Genomic DNA, 17,557 nt, shown 5'->3' on the forward strand with positions numbered 1-17,557 from the left:
CACCACAGACGTAAGGCTCACTGGTCTATAATTACCCGGACTATCCCTACTACCTTTTTTGAACAAGGGGACAACATTCGCCTCCCTCCAATCTTCCGATACCATTCCCGTGGACAACGAGGACATAAAGATCCTAGCCAGAGGTTCAGCAATCTCTTCTCTTGCCTCGTGGAGCAGCCTGGGGAATATTCTGTCAGGCCCCGGGAACTTATCTGTCCTAATGTATTTTAACAACTCCAACACCTCCTCTCCCTTAATATCAACATGCTCCAGAACATCAACCTCACTTATATTGTCCTCACCATCATCAAGTTCCCTCTCATTGGTGAATACTGAACAGAAGTATTCATTGAGGACCTTGCTTACTTCCACAGCTTCCAGGCACATCTTCCCACCTTTATCTCTAATCGGTCCTACCTTCACTCGGGTCATCCTTTTTTTCTTCACATAATTGAAGAATGCTTTGGGGTTTTCCTTTACCCTACTCGCCAAGGCCTTCTCATGCCCCCTTCTTGCTCTTCTCAGCCCCTTCTTAAGCTCCTTTCTTGCTTCCCTATATTCCTCAATAGACCCATCTGATCCCTGCTTCCTAAACCTCATGTATGCTGCCTTCTTCCACCTGACTAGATTTTCCATCTCACTTGTCACCCATGGTTCCTTCACCCTACCATTCTTTATCTTCCTCACCGGGACAAATTTATCCCTAACATCCCGCAAGACATCTCTAAACATCAACCACATGTCCATAGTACATTTCCCTGAAAAAACATCATCCCAATTCATACCCGCAAGTTCTAGCCTTATAGCCTCATAATTTGCCTTTCCCCAATTTAAAATTTTCCTGTCCTCTCTAATTCTATCCTTTCCCATGATAATGAATTGATTATGGGGAGCAAGGACATGGCAGACCAATTGAATAATTACTTTGGTTCTGTCTTCACTAAGGAGGACATAAATAATCTTCCAGAAATAGTAAGGGACAGAGGGTCCAGTGAGATGGAGGAACTGAGTGAAATACATGTTAGTAGGGAAGTGGTGTTAGGTAAATTGAAGGGATTGAAGGCAGATAAATCCCCAGGGCCAGATGGTCTGCATCCTAGAGTGCTTAAGGAAGTAGCCCAAGAAATAGTGGATGCATTAGTGATAATTTTTCAAAACTCGTTAGATTCTGGACTAGTTCCTGAGGATTGGAGGGTGGCTAATGTAACCCCACTTTTTAAAAAAGGAGGGAGAGAGAAACCAGGGAATTATAGGCCGGTTAGCCTAACGTCGGTGGTGGGGAAACTGCTGGAGTCAGTTATCAAGGATGTGATAACAGCACATTTGGAAAGCGGTGAAATGATCGGACAAAGTCAGCATGGATTTGTGAAAGGAAAATCATGTCTGACGAATCTCATAGAATTTTTTGAGGATGTAACTGGTAGAGTGGATAGGGGAGAACCAGTGGATGTGGTATATTTGGATTTTCAAAAGGCTTTTGACAAGGTCCCACACAGGAGATTAGTGTGCAAACTTAAAGCACACGGTCTTGGGGGTAAGGTATTGGTGTGGGTGGAGAATTGGTTAGCAGACAGGAAGCAAAGAGTGGGAATAAACGGGACCTTTTCAGAATGGCAGGCGGTGACTAGTGGGGTACCGCAAGGCTCAGTGCTGGGACCCCAGTTGTTTACAATATATATTAATGACTTGGATGAGGGAATTAAATGCAGCATCTCCAAGTTTGCGGATGACACAAAGCTGGATGGCAGTGTTAGCCGTGAGGAGGATGCTAAGAGGATGCAGGGTGACTTGGATAGGTTGGGTGAATGGGCAAACTCATGGCAGATGCAATTTAATGTGGATAAATGTGAAGTTATCCACTTTGGTGGCAAAAATAGGAAAACAGATTATTATCTGAATGGTGGCCGATTAGGAAAAGGGGAGGTGCACTGAGACCTGGGTGTCATTATACACCAGTCATTGAAAGTGGGCATGCAGGTACAGCAGGCGGTGAAAAAGGCGAATGGTATGCTGGCATTTATAACGAGAGGATTCGAGTACAGGAGCAGGGAGGTACTACTGCAGTTGTACAAGGCCTTGGTGAGACCACACCTGGAGTATTGTGTGCAGTTTTGGTCCCCTAATCTGAGGAAAGACATCTTTGCCATAGAGGGAGTACAAAGAAGGTTCACCAGATTGATTCCTGGGATGGCAGGACTTTCATATGAAGAAAGACTGGATGAACTGGGCTTGTACTCGTTGGAATTTAGAAGATTGAGGGGGGATCTGATTGAAACGTATAAGATCCTAAAGGGATTGGACAGGCTAGATGCAGGAAGATTGTTCCCGATGTTGGGGAAGTCCAGAACGAGGGGTCACAGTTTGAGGATAGAGGGGAAGCCTTTTAGGACCGAGATTAGGAAAAACTTCTTCACACAGAGAGTGGTGAATCTGTGGAATTCTCTGCCACAGGAAACTGTTGAGGCCAGTTCATTGGCTATGTTTAAGAGGGAATTAGATATGGCCCTTGTGGCTATAGGGGTCAGGGGGTATGGAGGGAAGGCTGGGGCGGGGTTCTGAGTTGGATGATCAGCCATGATCATAATAAATGGCGGTCCAGGCTCGAAGGGCCGAATGGCCTACTCCTGCACCTATTTTCTATGTTTCTATAATGCTAAAGGCCAGGGAGCGGTGGTCACTGTCCCCCAGATGCTCACCCACTGAGAGATCTGTGACCTGACCCAGTTCATTACCTAGTACTAGATCTAGTGTGGCATTCCCCCTGGTCGGCCTGTCCATATACTGTGACAGGAATCCGTCCTGGACACACTTAACAAACTCTGCCCCATCTAAACCTTTGGAACTAATCAGGTGCCAATCAATATTAGGGAAGTTAAAGTCTCCCATGATATCAACCCTGTTATTTTTGTACCTTTCCATAATCTGCCTCCCAATCTGCTCCTCTGTATCTCTGCTGCTACCAGGGGGCCTAAAGATTAACCCCAATAGAGTAATTGCTCCCTTCCTGTTCCTGACTTCCACCCATATTGACTCAAAAGAGGATCCTGCTACATTACCACCCTTTCTGTAGCTGTAATAGTATCCCTGACCAGTAATGCCACCCCTCCTTAAAGCACTGAAATTAAGGAATATTGAAAATCCATTCCTGCCCTGGTGCCAGCCAAGTCTGTAATGGCCACTACATCATAATTCCATGTATGTATCCAAGCTCTCAGTTCATCACCTTCGTTCCTGATGCTTCTTGCATTGAGGTACACACATTTCAGCCCTTCTACCTTACTGTCTTTACACCGTTTATTCTGCTTCTCTTTCCTCAAAGCCTCTCTGTATGTTAGATCTGGCTTTACTCCATGCACTTCTTTCACTGCTCTATCGCTCTGGGCCCCATCCCCCTCGCAAATTAGTTTAAACCTTCCTGAACCATGCTAGCAAACCTACCTGCAAGGATATTGCTCCCCCTCGAGTTCAGGTGCAACCCATCTAATCTGTAAAGGTCCCACCTTCCCCAGAAGAGATCCCAATGATCTAAAAATCTAAAAATCTAAAACCCTGCTCCCTGCACCAACTCCTCAGCCACGCATTCAACTGCCTCTCCTCCAATTCATACCATCACTGTCACGAGGCACTGGCAGCAATCCTGAGAACGTCACCCTTGAGGTCCTTTTCTTCAGCCTTCTGCCTAGTTCCTGAAACTCACACTTCAGGACCTCATCCCTCTTCCTGCCAATGTCGTTGGTCCCAATATGTATCACGATTTCTGGTTGCTTTCCCTCTCGTAGCAGGATGTCGTGCACCCGGTCAGAGACATCCCAGACCCCGGCACCTGGGAGGCAACAAACCATGCGGGTGTCCTTTTCACATCCACAAAATCTCCTGTCTGCTCCCCTGACTATAGAGTCTCCAATGACAACAGCTCTCCTCTTTTCCGTCCCACCCTTCTGCACCACAGGGTCAGACTCAGTGCCAGAGGCCCTGCCACCGTGGCTCACACCTGGTCGGTCATCCCCGCCAACAGTATCCAGGACGGTAAACTTGTTATTCAGGGGAATGGCTACAGGGGTGCTCTGCACTACCTGTCTGCCGCCTTTGCTTTCCCCCCTCTGACATTGTGCCTATTAATTAGCAACTGAAAACAGCATGGATGACCCACAGTGTTCACAGAGTTATCAGAGCTGAACTAAGTCAATACTTGGTTATTGTCCTAACACTCCTGAAAATGGTTTTATTGTAATATAGCAAATAATGTGCAAAGCTATTTCCCATGGAATCGCACTAGAATTTAGTACAACAGCTGAGCAGTTCCACAAAACACAATATTCTGAAAATAGGCATAAAACCACATAAAATGAACTGTTCCAATGATTCTGCATTCACAAACTTGGATGACAGATCAAATGTAGTGATGCTTTTGTCCATATTGTCTATGATGAGCTTGCATCCTTCTAAAGTCATAGTTAGATTTTGTAAACACGAGGAAATCTGCAGATGCTGGAATTTCAAGCAACACACATAAAAATTGCTGGTGAACGCAACAGGCCAGGTAGCATCAAAAGGATACAGTCGATGTTTCGGGTCGAGACCCTTCGTCAGGACTAACTGAAAGAAGAGCTAGTAAGAGATTTGAAAGTGGAAGGGGGAGGGATGTAGCCAAGAGCTGGACAGTTGATTGGCAAAAGGTTATGAAAGGATCATGAGACGGACGGGACGCCTAGGGAGAAAGAAATGGGGAGGGGGAAAGCCCAGAGGATGAGGAGTATGGTGAGAGGGACAGAGGGAGAAAAAAAATTAATAATAATAAAAGATAAAAAACAGGGTATGAAGGGGAGATGGGGATCCAATGGGATCCCATCACCAAGCACATCTTCCCCCCCCCCAGCTTTCCCATCACCAAGCACATCTCTCCCCCCTGCCAGCTTTCCCATCACCAAGCACATCTTACCCCCACCCCAGCTTTCCCATCACCAAGCACATCTCCCCCCCCCCAGCTTTCCCATCACCAAGCACATCTCCCCCCCCCCAGGTTTCCACAGGGATCGCTCCCTACGTGACTCCGTGGTCCATTCGTCCCCCCCACCCCTTCCCACCAATCTCCCTCCTGGCACTTATCCTTGTAAGCGGAACAAGTGCTACACATGCTCCCTCACCACCATTCAGGGCCCCAGACAGTCCTTCCAGGGGAGGCAACACTTCACCTGAGAGTGGCCTGGGGTGATATACTGCGTCCGGTGCCCCTGATGTGGCCTTCTATATATTGGCGAGACTCGATGTGGGCTGGGAGATCATTTCGCTGAACACCTATGCTCTGTCCGCCAGAGAAAGCAGGATCTTCCACTGGCAACACATTTTAATTCCACATCCCATTCCTATTCTGAAATGTCTATCCATAGCCTCCTCTACTGTAAAGATGAAGCCACAGTCAGGTTGGAGGAACAACACCTTATGGGTGGGTCTGGGTAGCCTCCAACCTGATGGCATGAACATTGACTTCTCTAACTTCTGTTAATGCCCCACCTCCCCGTCATATGCCATCTGTTATTTACCTTTTATTATTAATAATTTTTTTTCTCTCTCCTTTTTCTCCCTCTGTCCCTCTCACCATACTCCTTGCCCATCCTCTGGGTTTCCCCCCCCCCCTTTTCCTTCTCCCTGGGCCTCCTGTCCCATGATCCTCTTATATCCCTTTTGCCAATCAACAGTCCAGCTCTTGGATCATCCCTCCCCCTCCTGTCTTCTCCTAACATTTTGGATCTCCCCCTTCCCCTACCACTTTCAAGTCTCGTACTATCTCTTCTTCCAGTTATCTTGACAAGGGTCTTGACCTGCTGCATTCACCAGCAATTTTTATGTGTGTTGTTAGATTTTGTAATTGGCTTTAGCTGCTTCCAAAGAGATTTTAATCCAATGAACAGAACTGCACTATATTGCAAAACAAAAATACATTCATTTCTACTTCTTTCAAAAGAAAACAATGCAGAAATGGCTTGAGATGTAAAATTTATTCTAAATTCACTTGTATGCTCCATTCTTCTAGAATACTTTGCTTTAAGGATGTGCTAATTGAAAGGCTGCATTAAAAGCAGTATCAGTTTTCTGGATCAGATAAAATGAAACTTTTAATTTCAGCAACGAAAAAGTTAATTTAGCAGTTTACCCGGGTAATCATATTTACAAGTGTATTTCATTTTTGAGTACATTTTAAAATGTATTCTTTATAAATGAATTACTATAAGATGTTACATATTTGATAGTTTGAAATCAAGAGTCATTACAAGCATAAATATTAAGTGTTAATTTTCATGATAAATTGCAGTTCAGTATTTAAAACTAACTACTTGGATGAAAGATGGAGCTATTGGACCCAGAACAGTTTCTTTTTATTTAAATGCAATTTAAATCAGAAGCAGGGTTGTTCCGTAGACAAGCTCTGCAATATCTGAATTGCTTAAAATTGAACAGATTAAAAATTTACATCCCAGCTACTCTATAGATTGTACTCCAGGGATTCCCAACCTTTTTTATGCCAAGAACCCCCGTCCTACACGGAAACTCCACAGCATCTCTTTGGTAGAATCAATAAGAACAGAAATGGGTTTAATTACGGTAGTGATTATGTTTACTAGAGCATCCTTATGATTCAAGGAAAATTTTTTAAAAACATGAAAGAAAAATATATTTGACCACTTTAACAGTTAATCCCAAACAGGCGAACATTATTATTTATCTCCAGCCTCTGCTGTGTTGATGTAAAATAAGGAATACAACTCAGTGAAGGTTGGCTAAAGTACACATACTACATAAACCAACAAGTATCTAATAATGGAAACACCATTGGTCTCAAACTGAAGCTATATGCAAAATTCATCTGATCCGTTACCTGCACTGGAAAAGGGGAACATACATTGCGATTTATCAGTAAAAGTCCTGGTTATTAATGGGTTCCAACTCCCTGCAGAATAATATTGGAATGTGCAATACATGCAGTCATCCTTGCACCTGATGTGCTCAGTGTTTCCCTGTTTGCTTCTCAGAGAAGGGTCCAGCAGATTGTTGGTTGAATGTGGAAAACCAAGAGCTCATGGCAGACTTGGCACTTGTGAGTGCCCCTCCTACAGATTGACCTGTTGTGAAAGGAAATATGATCAGTGAATTGGAATTGATCTTGAAAATTTGTTCTTTATTAAAGAAAATATATCAGAAAAAAGAACTAAAGATGCTAGAAACTGCAGGTTAAACAGCATCAATGGAAAGAGAAACAACATCACAGCAACTAATTACTGTTCAGCACAGAATCGCAGGCTGTAGGTTTTCTATGTTCTAGAAACTTAACATTTCAGATTCTCGACCCATTGTCAGAATTGGGAAAAAGTCTACGGCATGAAATATTAAGATCAGGAGCAGCATTAGGCCATTTGGCCAGTGAGTCTGCTCCACCATTCAATCATGGCTGATCCTTTTTCCCTTTCTCAGCCCCAGTCTTCTTACAGTGGACTGAAACAATTGATCATATAGACATTAAGAAAGAGGATGTGCTGGAGCTTTTGAAAAGCATTCAATTAGATAAGTTACCAGGTCCGGACAAGATGTACCCCAGGCTACTGTGGGAAATGAGGGATGAGATTGTTGAGCCTCTGGCGATGATCATAGCATCATCAATAGGGATGGGAGAAGGACCAGAGGATTTTTCCCTTGTTCAAGAAAGGAAGTACAGATAACCCAGGAAATTATAGACCAGTAAGTCTTACTTCAGTGGTGGGCAAGTTGTTGGAGAGGATCCTGAGAGGCAGGATTTATGAGCGTTTGGAGAGACATAATCTAATTAGGGATAGTCAGCATGGCTTTGTCAAGGGCAGATTGTGCCTTACAAGCCTGATTGAACTCTTTGAGGGTGTGACAAAACATACTGATAAAGGTAGAGCAGTGGATGTAGTGTATCTGGATTTCAGGAAGGCACGATAAAGTTCCCCATTCCAGGCCCATTCAGAAAGTAAGGCGGCATGGGACCCAAGGAGACCTTGCTTTGTGGATCCAGAATTAGCTTGCCCACAGAAGGCAAAGGGTAATTGTAGATGGTTCGAATTCTGCATGGAGGTCGGTGACCAGCGGTGTTATGCAGGGATCTGTTCTGGGACCCCACCTCGTCGTGTTTTTTTTATACATGACTTGGATGAGGATGTAGAAGGGTGATGTAGTAAGTTTGCTGATGATGCAAAAGTTGGGGGTGTTGTGGATAGTCTGGAGGGTTGTCAGCAGGTCATCGATAAGATGCAGAACTGGGTTGGGAAGTGCAGATGGAGTTCAACCGAGATGAGTGTGAAGTGGTTCATTTTGGGTTAGGGTTAGTCCTATCTTGTATATTTGAAGAAAGAATATAATATTAATGGTAAGGCTCTTGGCAGTGTGGAGGATCAGAGAGATCTTGGGGTCTGCATTCAAAGGACACTCAAAGCTGCTGCGTAGGTTGACAATGTAGTTAAGAAGGCGTATGGTGTGTTGGCCTTCATCAACCGTGGGACTGAGTTCAAGAGCCATGAGGTAATGTTAGAGCTCTATAAGACCTTAGTTACACCCAACTTGAAGTACTGTGTTCATTTCTGGTTACCTCACGATATGAAGGATCTGGATATGATAGAAAGAGTGCAGAGGAGATTTACAAGGATGTTGCCTGAATTGGAGAGCATGCCTTATGAGAATAGGTTGAGCGAACTTGGCCTTTTCTCCTTGGAGTGACAGAGGATGAGAGGTGACCTGATAGAGGTGTATAAGGTGATGAGAGGCATTGATCATGTGGATAGCCAGAGGCTTTTTTCCAGGACTGAAATGGCTAACATGAGGGGGTATAGTTTTAAGGTGTTTGGAAGAAGAAAGGTTTCTCACACAGAGTGGTGATTGCGTGGAATGCACTGCCAGCAATGATGTTGAAAGTTTAAGCAAATCCGCTGATAGAAAGGTTGTGAGTGGTGGTAAAAATCTTCTGAGGTGTATATATTTCAATGCTAGGAGTATTGCGGGGAAGGCGGATGAGTTGAGGGCGTGGATTGACACGTGGAATTATGATGTTGTAGCAATTAGCGAAACTTGGCTACAGGAGGGGCAGGACTGGCAGCTTAATATTCCAGAGTTCCGATGTTTCAGATGTGATCGAGGCAGAGGAATGAAAGGTGAGGGAGTAGCATTGCTTGTTAGGGAAAATATTACAGCAGTGCTCAGGCAGGACAGATTAGAGGGCTTGTCTACTGAGTCCTTATGGGTGGAGCTGAGAAACAGGAAAGGTATGGCCACATTAGTGGGATTGTATTACAGACCACCCAATAGTCAACGAGACTTGGAAGAGCAAATCTGCAGAGAGATAGCAGGCAACTGCAGGAAACATAAAGTTGTGGTGGTAGGGGATTTTAATTTTCCATACATTGATTGGGACTCCCATACTGTTAGGGGTCTAGATGGTTTAGAGTTTGTAAAACGTGTTCAGGAAAGTTTTCTAAATCAGTATATAGAGGGACCAACTAGAGGGGATGCAATATTGGATCTCCTGTTAGGAAACGAATTAGGGCAAGTGACGGAAGTCTGTGTAGGGGAGCACTTTGGTTCCAGTGATCATAACACCATTAGTTTCAATTTGATCATGGACAAGGATTGATCTGGTCCTAGGGTTGAAGTTCTGAACTGGAAGAAGGCCAAATTTGAAGAAATGAGAAAGGATCTAAAAAGCGTGGATTGGGACAGATTGTTCTCTGGCAAAGATGTGATTGGTAGGTGGGAAGCCTTCAAAGGGGAAATTTTGAGAGTGCAGAGTTTGTATGTTCCTGTCAGGATTAAAGGCAAATTGAATAGGAATAAGGAACCTTGGTTCTCAAGGGATATTGCAACTCTGATAAAGAAGAAGAGGGAGTTGTATGAAATGTATAGGAAACAGGGGGTAAATCAGGTGCTTGAGGAGTATAAGAAGTGCAAGAAAATACTTAAGAAAGAAATCGGGAGGGTAAAAAGACATGAGGTTGCCTTGGCAGTCAAAGTGAAGGATAATCCAAAGAGCTTTTACAAGTATATTAAGAGCAAAAGGATTGTAAGGGATAAAATTGGTCCTCTTGAAGATCAGAGTGGTCGGCTTTGTGCGGAACCAAAGGAAATGGGGGAGATCTTAAATATGTTTTTTGCATCTGTATTTACTAAGGAAGCTGGCATGAAATCTATGGAATTGAGGGAATCAAGTAGTGAGACCATGGAAACTGTACAGATTGAAAAGGAGGAGGTGCTTGCTGTCTTGAGGAAAATTAAAGTGGATAAATCCCCGGGACCTGACAGAGTGTTCCCTCGGACCTTGAAGGAGACTAGTGTTGAAATTGCGGGGCCCTGGCAGAAATATTTAAAATGTCGCTGTCTACGGGTGAAGTGCCGGAGGATTGGAGAGTGGCTCATGTTGTTCCGTTGTTTAAAAATGGATCGAAAAGTAATCCGGGAAATTATAGGCCGGTGAGTTTAACGTCAGTAGTAGGTAAGTTATTGGAGGGAGTACTAAGAGACAGAATCTACAAGCATTTGGATAGACAGGGGCTTATTAGGGAGAGTCAACATGGCTTTGTGCGTGGTAGGTCATGTTTGACCAATCTGTTGGAGTTTTTCGAGGAGGTTACCAGGAAAGTGGATGAAGGGAAGGCAGTGGATATTGTCTACATGGACTTCAGTAAGGCCTTTGACAAGGTCCCGCATGGGAGGTTAGTTAGGAAAATTCAGTTGCTAGGTATACATGGAGAGGTGGTAAATTGGATTAGACATTGGCTCGATGGAAGAAGCCAGAGAGTGGTGGTAGAGAATTGCTTCTCTGAGTGGAGGCCTGTGACTAGCGGTGTGCCACAGGGATCAGTGCTGGGTCCATTGTTATTTGTCATCTATATCAATGATCTGGATGATAATGTGGTAAATTGGATCAGCAAGTTTGCTGATGATACAAAGATTGGAGGTGTAGTGGACAGTGAGGAAGGTTTTCAGAGCCTGCAGAGGGACTTGGACCAGCTGGAAAAATCGGCTGAAAAATGGCAGATGGAGTTTAATACTGACAAGTGTGAGGTATTGCACGTTGGAAGGACAAACCAAGGTAGAACATACAGGGTTAATGGTAAGGCACTGAGGAGTGCAGTGGAACAGAGGGATCTGGGAATACAGATACAAAATTCCCTAAAAGTGTCGTCACAGGTAGATAGGGTCGTAAAGAGAGCTTTTGGTACATTGGCCTTTATTAATCGAAGTATTGAGTATAAGAGCTGGAATGTTATGATGAGGTTGTATAAGGCATTGGTGAGGCCGAATCTGGAGTATTGTATTCAGTTTTGGTCACCAAATTACAGGAATGATATTAATAAGGTTGAAAGAGTGCAGAGAAGGTTTACAAGGATGTTGCCGGGACTTGAGAAACTCAGTTACAGAGAAAGGTTGAATAGGTTAGGACTTTATTGCCTGGAGCGTAGAAGAATGAGGGGAGATTTGATAGAGGTATATAAAATTATGATGGGTATAGATAGAGTGAATGCAAGCAGGCTTTTTCCACTGAGGCAAGGGGAGAAAAAAACCAGAGGACATGGGTTAAGGGTGAGGGGGGAAAAGTTTAAAGGGAACATTAGGGGGGGCTTCTTCACACAGAGAGTGGTGGGAGTATGGAATGAGCTGCCAGACGAGATGGTAAATGCGGGTTCTTTTTTAACATTTAAAAATAAATTGGACAGATACATGGATGGGAGGTGTATGGAGGGATATGGTCCGTGTGCAGGTCAGTGGGAATAGGCAGAAAATGGTTCGGCACAGCCAAGAAGGGCCAAAGGGCCTGTTTCTGTGCTGTAGTTTCTATGGTTCAATGGTGGTAGCGGTGGATACAATAGAGTCTTTTCAGAGACTTAGACAGCAGCATGGAGGTAGAAAAATAGAGGGCTATACGGTAGGGAAATTTTAGGCAGCTTCTAGAGCAGGTTACATGGTTGGCAACCCTGTAATGTTCAACACTACCTGCCCCTCCACCTAACTTCGTATCATGTGCAATCTTGGCAACAAAGCCATCTATTCCATCATCTAAATCACTGAGACATATATAGCATGAAAAGCAGTCCCAATACAGAACCCTGCAGAACATCACTAGTCACTGGTAGCCAACCAAAAAAGGATTCTTTTATTCCCAAACACGAGGAAATCTGCAGATGCTGGAAATTCAAGCAACACATACAAAATGTTGGTGGAACGCAGCAGGCCAGGTAGCATCTATAGGAAGAGGTACAGTCGACGGTGAAATTGCAAGAAGGGAATCCCCGTCTCGCAATTCCTCCGTCTCCACCGCATCTGCTCTCAGGATGAGGCTTTTCATTCCAGGACGAAGGAGATGTCTTACTTTTTTAAAGAAAGGGGCTTCCCTTCCTCCACCATCAACTCTGCTCTCAAACGCATCTCTCCCATTTCACGCACTTCTGCTCTCACCCCATCCTCCTGCCACCCCACTAGGAATAGGGTTCCCGTTGTCCTCACCTACAACCCCACCAGCCTCCGGGTCCAATATATAATTCTCTATAACTTCCGCCACCTCCAACGGGATCCCACCACCAAGCACATCTTTCCCTCCCCCGCTTTCTGCTTTCCGCAGGGATCACTCCCTACATGACTCCCTTGTCCATTCATCCTCCCCATCCCTTCCCACCGATCTCCTTCCCGGCACCTAGCCTTGTAAGCGGAGCAAGTGCTGCACATGCCCTTACACTTCCTCCCTCACCACCATTCAGGGCCCCAGACAGTCCTTTCAGGTGAGGCGACACTTCACCTGTGAGTCGGCTGGGGTGATATACTGCATCCGGTGCTCCTGGTGTGGCCTTTTATATATTGGTGAGACCCGACGGAGACTGGGAGATTGTTTTGCTGAACACCTACGCTCTGTCCGCCAGAGAAAGCAGGATCTCCCAGTGGCCACACATTTTAATTCCATGTCCCATTCCCATTCTGTTATGTCTATCCATGGCCTCCTCTACTGTAAAGATGAAGCCATACTCAGGTTGGAGGAACAACACCTTATATTCCGTCTGGATAGCCTCCAACCCGATGGCATGAACATTGACTTCTCTAACTTCCGCTATTGCCACTCGCTGCCTCCTACCAATCAACCAATGCACTAACCATGCCAAAAAATTCCTGAAATTCCTGTAATACCACGGGCTCTTAACTTGGCAAGCAGCCTCATGTGTGGTACTTTGTCAAAGGCCTTCTGAAATTCCAAATATACAACATTTACTACATCCCCTTTATCTATCCTATTTGTATTCTCCGCAAAGAATTCCAACAGATTCGTCAGGCAAGATTTTCTGTTATAAACCATGCTGATTTTGTCTTACCTTGTCCATGCTTAACAATTGGCTCCAACATCATCTCAACCACTGAGGTCAGGCTAACTGGTCTATAATTTCCTTTTCTGCTGCCTTCCTGCTTTCTTAAAGAGTGGAGTGACACTTGCAATTTTTCAGTCCTCTGGCACCATGCCAGAGTCCCATGATTTCTGAAAGATCATTGCTAATGCAACCTCTTTCAGAGTCCTCAGGTGCAGTTCATCTGGTCCCGGTGACTTCTGTACCCTTAGCTCTTTCAGCTTTTTGAGCACCTGCTCCCTTGTAATTGTAACTGCACCCACTTCTCTTCCCTCGCACCCTTCAACATCTGGCACACTGTTGGTGTCTTCCACAGTGAAGTCCATCTGCCACTTCTCAGCCCAGTTCTGCATCCTATCAATGTCCCACTGTAATCTCTGACAACCCTCTAGACTATCCACAATACCCCCAACCTTTGTGATTCTTGAAAGATCATGACCAATGCATCTGATATCTCCACAGCCGCCTCTCTCAGGACTCTGGGATGTAGTCCATCTGGTCCAGGTAACTTATCCACCTTCAGACCTTTGAGCTTGACTCGCATTTTTTCCCTTTGTAATAACAATGGCACTAATTCCTGGTGTCTTCCATTAGGTTCATTCTGCTATTTCTTTGTCCCCCATTACTTCCTCACCAGCAACACACATCAAAGTTGCTGGTGAACTCAGCAGGCCAGGCAGCATCTCTAGGAAGAGGTACAGTCGACGTTTCAGGCCGAGACCCTTCGTCAGGACTAACTGAAAGAAGAGCTAGTAAAAGATTTGAAAGTGGGAGGGGGAGGGGGAGATCCAAAATGATAGGAGAAGGCAGGAGGGGGAGGGTTGAAGCCAAGAGCTGGACAGGTGATTGGCAAAAGGGATATGAGAGGATCATGGGACAGGAGGCCCAGAGAGAAGGAAAAGCGGGGTGGGGGGAAAAACCCAGAGGATGGGCAAGGGGTATAGTGAGAGGGACAGAGGGAGAAAAAGGAGAGAGAGAAAAAGAATGTGTGTATATAAATAAATAACGGATGGGGTACAAGGGGGAGGAAAGGCATTGACAGAAGTTAGAGAAGTCAATGTTCATGCCATCAGGTTGGAGGCTACCCAGACGGAATATAAGGTGTTGTTCCTCCAACCTGAGTGTGGCTTCATCTTTACAGTACAGGAGGCCGTGGATAGACATGTCAGAATGGGAATGGGATGTGGAATTAAAATGTGTGGCCACTGGGAGATCCTGCTTTCTCTGCCAGACAGAGCGTAGGTGTTCAGCAAAACGGTCTCCCAGTATGCATCGGGTCTCGCCAATATAGAGAAGGCCACATTGGGAGCACCGGACGCAGTATATCACCCCAGCCGACTCACGGGTGAAGTGTCGCCTCACCTGGAAGGACTGTCTGGGGCCCTGAATGGTGGTAAGGGAGGAAGTGTAAGGGCATGTGTAGCACTTGTTCCGCTTACAAGGAAAAGTGCCAGGAGGGAGATCAGTGGGGAGGGATGGGGGGGACGAATGGACAAGGGAGTTGCGTAGGGAGTGATCCCTGTGGAAAGCATGGTGGGGGGGGGAGGGAAAGATGTGCTTAGTGGTGGGATCCCGTTGGAGGTGGCAGAAGTTACGGAGAATAATATGTTGGACCAGGAGGCTGGTGGGGTGGTAGGTGAGGACCAGGGGAACCCTATTCCTAGTGGGGTGGCGGGAGGATGGAGTGAGAGCAGATGTGCGTGAAATGGGGGAGATGCGTTTGAGAGCAGAGTTGATGGTGGAGGAAGGGAAGCCCCTTTCTTTAAAATAGGAGGACATCTCCTTCGTCCTGGAATGAAAAGCCTCATCCTGAGAGCAGATGCGGCGGAGACGGAGGAATTGTGAGAAGGGGATGGCATTTTTGCAAGAGACGGGGTGAGAAGAGGAATAGTCCAGATAGCTGTGAGAGTCAGTAGGCTCATAGTAGACATCAGTAGATAAGCTGTCTCCAGAGACAGAGACAGAAAGATCTAGAAAGGGGAGGGAGGTGTCGGAAATGGACCAGGTAAACTTGAGGGCAGGGTGAAAGTTGGAGGCAAAGTTAATGAAGTCAACGAGCTCAGCATGCGTGCAGGAAGCAGCGCCAATGCAGTCGTCGATGTAGTGAAGGAAAAGTGGGAGACAGATACCAGAATAGGCTTGGAACATAGATTGTTCCACAAAGCTAACAAAAAGGCAGGCATAGCTAGGACCCATGAGGGTGCCCATAACTACATGTTTAGTTTGGAGGAAGTGGGAGGAGCCAAAGGAGAAATTATTAAGGACTAATTCCGCTAGATGGAGCAGAGTGGTGGTAGAGGGGAACTGGTTAGGTTTCTTCAACTCTTCCTCACCAGCATCATTTTTCAGTGGTCTAATATAGATTCTTACCTCTCTTTTAGTCTTTATATTACTGAAGAAATTTTTGGTATCCTGCTTTATATTATTGGCTAGTCTGCCCTCATATTTCAACTTTTTCCTTCTTAGAGCTTTTTAGTTGCCTTTTGTTGGATTTTAAGAGCTTTCCAATCATCCAACTTCCCACTCCACTTTTACTACTTTATATGCCCTTTCCTTGGCTTTTATGTAGTTGTTAACTTCCTTTGTCAGCCACTTATATCCTGCGCTACATGAATACTGTACAGCCATACCATCGCCTATGCCTTCCTGCCTGTCCTTATGATACAAAATATATCCTTTGTTGTTAAGCTCCCAACTATGGCCTTCTTTCAGCCACGACTCAGTGATGTCCACAATGTCATACTGACCAATCTCCAATTGGGCCACAAGTTCCTCTACCTTCTTCCAAATGCTAAGCACATTTAAATACAGCACCTTCAGTCTTGCATTCTTTGCCCTTTGACTTTTGCCTCTGTGGTACAAATTTACCCCTTCGCTCTGTCTGCACTTGTACCCAATCATTGGCTTGTCCTTCCTTATATTCATGTTACACCCATCATCTACTTTTAAACCTGTTGGCTCATCCTCAGCTCTATCATCCTGGTTCCCATCCCCCTGCAATATTATTTTAAACCACTTTCAACAGATCTAGTAAATCTGCACGCAAGAGTATTGGTCCCCCCCGGATTCAAGAGCAACCCGTGCTTTTTGTACAAGTAGATCCCAGCTACACCAGAACAGGTGCCAATTGTCCAGAAATCTGAATCCCTGCACCCCCAGTCCAATTCTTCAGACACATCTTTTAAGTAATAAAAAATAATTCCATCTGCCACCACTCCACCCAACTTTCCCGGGGCTGAATTGGCTAACATGAGGGGGCCTAGTTTTAAAGTGCTGGGAAATAGTTACAAGAAGGATGTCAGAGGTAAGTTTTTCACACAGAGAGTGGTGGGTGTGTGGAATGCATTACCAGCGAAGGTGTTAGAGGCAGGTACAATTGGATGTTTTAAGAGACTCAGATAGGTATACTGAGCTTTGAAAAATAGAGGGCTATGCGGTAGTGAAATTCTAGGCCGCTTCTAGACTAGGTTACATGGTTAGCACCACATTGTGGATTGAAGGGCCTGTAATGTGCTGTAGATTTCTATGTTTTTATGTTTCCAGTTGACTTTGACTATAAGACATAGGAGCAGAATTAGACCATCTGGCCCATCGAGTCTGCTCAGCCATTCAATCATAGCTGATTCTTTTTTAATCTCCTCAACCCCAGTTCCCGGCCTTCTCTCTGTAACATCTGATGTCGTGCCCAATCAACAATCTATCAATCTCTGCCTTAAGTACACTCAATGGCCTGGCCTCCACTGCTGCATGTGGCAACAAATTCCACAAATTCACCACCCTTTGGCTAAAGAAATTACTCTGCATCCCTGGTTTGAAAGGGCGCCCCTCTATCCTGAGGCTGTGCCCTCTTGTCACAGATTCTCCCACCATGGGAAACATCCTTTCCACATCTACTCTGTCTAGGCCTTTCAACGTTCGAAAGGTTTCAATGAAATCCCTCCTCATCCTTCTGAATTCCAGCGAGTACAGGCCTAGAGCCATCAAACATTCGTCCTATGATAACCCTTTCATTTATGGAATCTTCCTTGTGAACCTCCTCTGGACCCTGTCCAATGCCAGCACATATTTTCTAAGATGAAGGGCTCAAAACTGTTCACAATACTCAAGGTGAGGCCTCACCAGTGCCTTAAAAAGCCTCAGCATCACATCTTTGCTGGACTAGTTCCTGA

At 45.2% G+C, this 17,557-nt stretch overlaps 1 protein-coding gene across 2 annotated transcripts in view; it reads right to left on the bottom strand.

Moving 5' to 3' along the window:
* Positions 1-5,735: 5,735 nt before the first annotated feature.
* avl9 (AVL9 homolog (S. cerevisiase)) overlaps positions 5,736-17,557 on the bottom strand; it is a 319,342-nt gene continuing 307,520 nt past the window's right edge. The window contains exon 17 of one of the 2 annotated variants that reach the window (XR_010020391.1): positions 5,736-7,118. Coding sequence is in view for 1 of the 2 variants with exons in the window: in XM_063067522.1 (XP_062923592.1) it covers positions 7,003-7,118 (116 nt within the window). In the remaining variant the exon portion in view is untranslated. The remainder of the gene's footprint in view (positions 7,119-17,557) is intronic. The other variant, XM_063067522.1, reaches the window with a different exon arrangement.

This window comes from Mobula hypostoma, chromosome 1, assembly GCF_963921235.1.
Source record: "Mobula hypostoma chromosome 1, sMobHyp1.1, whole genome shotgun sequence".
In the NCBI taxonomy this organism is placed as follows: Eukaryota; Metazoa; Chordata; class Chondrichthyes; order Myliobatiformes; family Myliobatidae; genus Mobula; species Mobula hypostoma.